General features: G+C 36.7%; 1 protein-coding gene across 1 annotated transcript; it reads left to right on the top strand.

Moving 5' to 3' along the window:
* Window positions 1-616: 616 nt before the first annotated feature.
* On the top strand, window positions 617-2,996 carry LOC311077186 (GTPase IMAP family member 9-like; the record flags this gene model as incomplete). Its single annotated transcript, XM_084139014.1, has 3 exons — window positions 617-1,388; window positions 2,254-2,321; window positions 2,436-2,996. Coding segments are annotated over exons 2-3 (573 nt in total), but the record flags the coding sequence as incomplete, so codon positions are not given.
* Window positions 2,997-3,000: the final 4 nt, after the last annotated feature.

Genomic DNA, 3,000 nt, shown 5'->3' with positions numbered 1-3,000 from the left:
GTTAAGTGAATGTTTTTGTCTCCCCAAGCGTTCAAAAAATCGCCATGTTAGTGTACAGGAACATACGACTAACCTGCCTTATATACGATATTTAATGTTGAAACAGCTGTGTGTTGTCAGTTCTGTTCAGCAGTGAATCTCACAGCACTGAAAACTTTTGGTGAACTGACCCTTTAACCTATTTTCAGGAATATTGAAAGTCATTTTTATTTGGTCATGTAGCCTACTATCACTGCAATCTCTACACATGAACTAAAACGATTTCAAGTTCATTTATTTATTTTGACAAGTAATCTTGCATTGTCGTCTGATAATGAGCAGTGATGACATAACACACTTTTAATATCTAGGCACTTTTCCGCATCTGTAAACTTGACATACTGTATAACAAAACAAATTGATAACAATAAAAAAAAAAAAATCTGCATAGTCTTACAGAGGGGGCGAACACAAATCTACTTTGGAAAATGTATCTGTAATATTATCATGCATGCTCAATTTATAAAAGTAAAATTAAACCATTTATTTGACATGCTATTTTGTAGCCTATATCTGTTCTCTGATAGCGGACTTTGTATAGTTTGTATAGGATATATAGTCATGATTGTTTCTTATATTCACGATAAACAATTTTCTTGTATTTTTATTGTATATTACTGGCAGGACGGATGCGAGCAAGTTGCTGTATTTCGATTCACAGCATTTGTAGCATTATTTGTCATTACATTCACAATGCTAAAGAACTGGGTCTCCCCCTAAATTAAATTAAGTAAAAGGCTAACCTGGTACCAATAGCCAATCTCTCTAAGCCCAAATCACACATTTGCATTGCAAAGGAAACTTCAGTATAGCCTTGTTTTTTTGTGTGTATTTGTGTCTAGGAGAATTCAAATTGGTCCAGTTTTGACCACGACCGCTGCAGCCGTCATCCGGGAAACGTTTCGGGCTGCAAATCTTTTTAGGCTCAGATCGGACATTATGGATTGGATCCCTAGATTCCCTTCAGAGATAGACAATGTTGTCATCATCCTTCAAACCGGCCAGACTCCATTGGCAAATGCAGAAATTTTACATCGCAGACCATCACTTCATTCGTAAAACACACTTCATTCAAACTCGACAGAAACAAAATAACACTCACAAAAAACATCTCGATTCGTCTTTTCACTGTTCCAGTAATCACCGAGTCTGGTTTGCCCGAAATAAACTAAAGTAATTCATCGAGTTAGATTTGAAAATGTCGGAACAAACAGCAGGTAGACATGAAATGGCTGGGAGAGGGAGGAGTTGCAACGGTCACTGGCTAAACTTCAAATGTCATTTCATACTAAAACTGTGTACACTATTGTGAACTTACCAAACTTCCAGATTTACACCATTCTTCTCCAGTGAGTGACCTGCAATTGAGTTCTGTGTGATGTGACATCCGCATGCTTTTCGCTGTTTACAGCAATCCTGTATTATTGCCTGGCATTTTACAGCTAGGTTACAGCAAGGTTACAGCAACACTAAAATATACTGTAAAATGTTCCTGCTCAAACGAAATCACCCAGAATGCAATGCAAATTACGGTATTTTACTGTAATATAGAAATGTGGTTTTGTACTGTAGGTTTTTGCGGGACTGTGCTGCTAAATCTACAACGACATTTAACAGTGTTGTTTAAAAACACACATCTAATACTGTATAAGCAACACTGGACAATTGGATAGATGGATATTATTTCTCGCTATACGTAAACATGACTGAAATTAAATATTTTATTTTACCTATATCTTTTCTCGTGTATCTCTGTGTTGAAATCTATATCTCTGTCTCTGTGGTAGTGTTGGGTTGCCTTTCATTGCATTGGTCATCTTTTTTTTTTTTGGCTGCATTATAATGGCTTCCTAATTCGGAATATTATCAAAGATTGCATGTGGACATGTTCGGAGAAATTAGCTACTGAAAAATATATTTTTACTACCAGTACATTAAAAGCTGCATGGTTAACACGGGGGCACTACCCCCTCTTCCCTAGAACTAACCCTGGCTTTAACGATTTAACGTCTGTCTTCTTTTGAAATTCTTTCTTTCTTTCTTTCTTTCTTTCTTTCTTTCTTTCTTTCTTTCTTTCACTTCCCTAAAGCACAAGTAAATAATTGATTAAAAAATAATGTATTAATTTATTTCATTAATTCATGCATATAGATATTTCATGTGGATTTGTATTGTGTATGTTTAAACTTCTTTTCTTTTTCTTTTTTTTCGTAGATTGAACTTTTATTTTCTTGTTAAAATTGTTTAAACAAGAGAAAAGAGACCTTGGCATGCCTTATCAGGTAAATATTTTAACATCTCTCTCTTCCGCTCCATACTTTTTTTAATTGTAGCAGACAATAATTTATAATTAGTCTTTTAATTGACTGTATGCTGCACGGTTTTATGTATTTTAGAGGATTCAGAGCCCTGTGTCGATGAGAGATGGAGATGAAGATAAAGATTGTCGGCTGCTGTTGATTGGTAAAACCGGAACGGGGAAAAGCGCCGCAGGAAACGTCATCTTTAATGATCGAGTGTTTGAGTCACTAAAGAGCTCTTCATCAGTGACCAGAGTCTGTAAGACACACACTGGAGAAGTTAATGACAGACGCGTGACAGTGATCGATACTCCAGACTTCAGATTCTCCACTCACACTGACTTTGATTCAGACTCGGAGCTGAAGAGAGCTCTACGTTCACCAGGAGCTCATGTCATCCTGCTGATTCTGCCTTTAAGCACTTTCACTGAACATGAGAAGGATTTCATTGATTGGTTTGAGCAGAAGTTTGGTTTAGAAGCTCTCAGATTTACTCTAGTGCTCTTCACTCATGCAGATCAGAGACACATGAGATCACTAGGAGAAATGATCAGGGCAAATCCTCAATTATCTGGTTTCATTAACCGATGTGGTGCGAGATATCATGAGTTTAACATTAAAGATCCAGCAAACAGACGGCAGGTGACTGAACTCATGGAGA

Source organism: Abramis brama, assembly GCF_963993115.1.
Source record: "Abramis brama genome assembly, contig: SCAFFOLD_228, whole genome shotgun sequence".
In the NCBI taxonomy this organism is placed as follows: domain Eukaryota; kingdom Metazoa; phylum Chordata; class Actinopteri; order Cypriniformes; family Leuciscidae; genus Abramis; species Abramis brama.
This window is presented reverse-complemented; position numbering and strand designations above follow the sequence as displayed.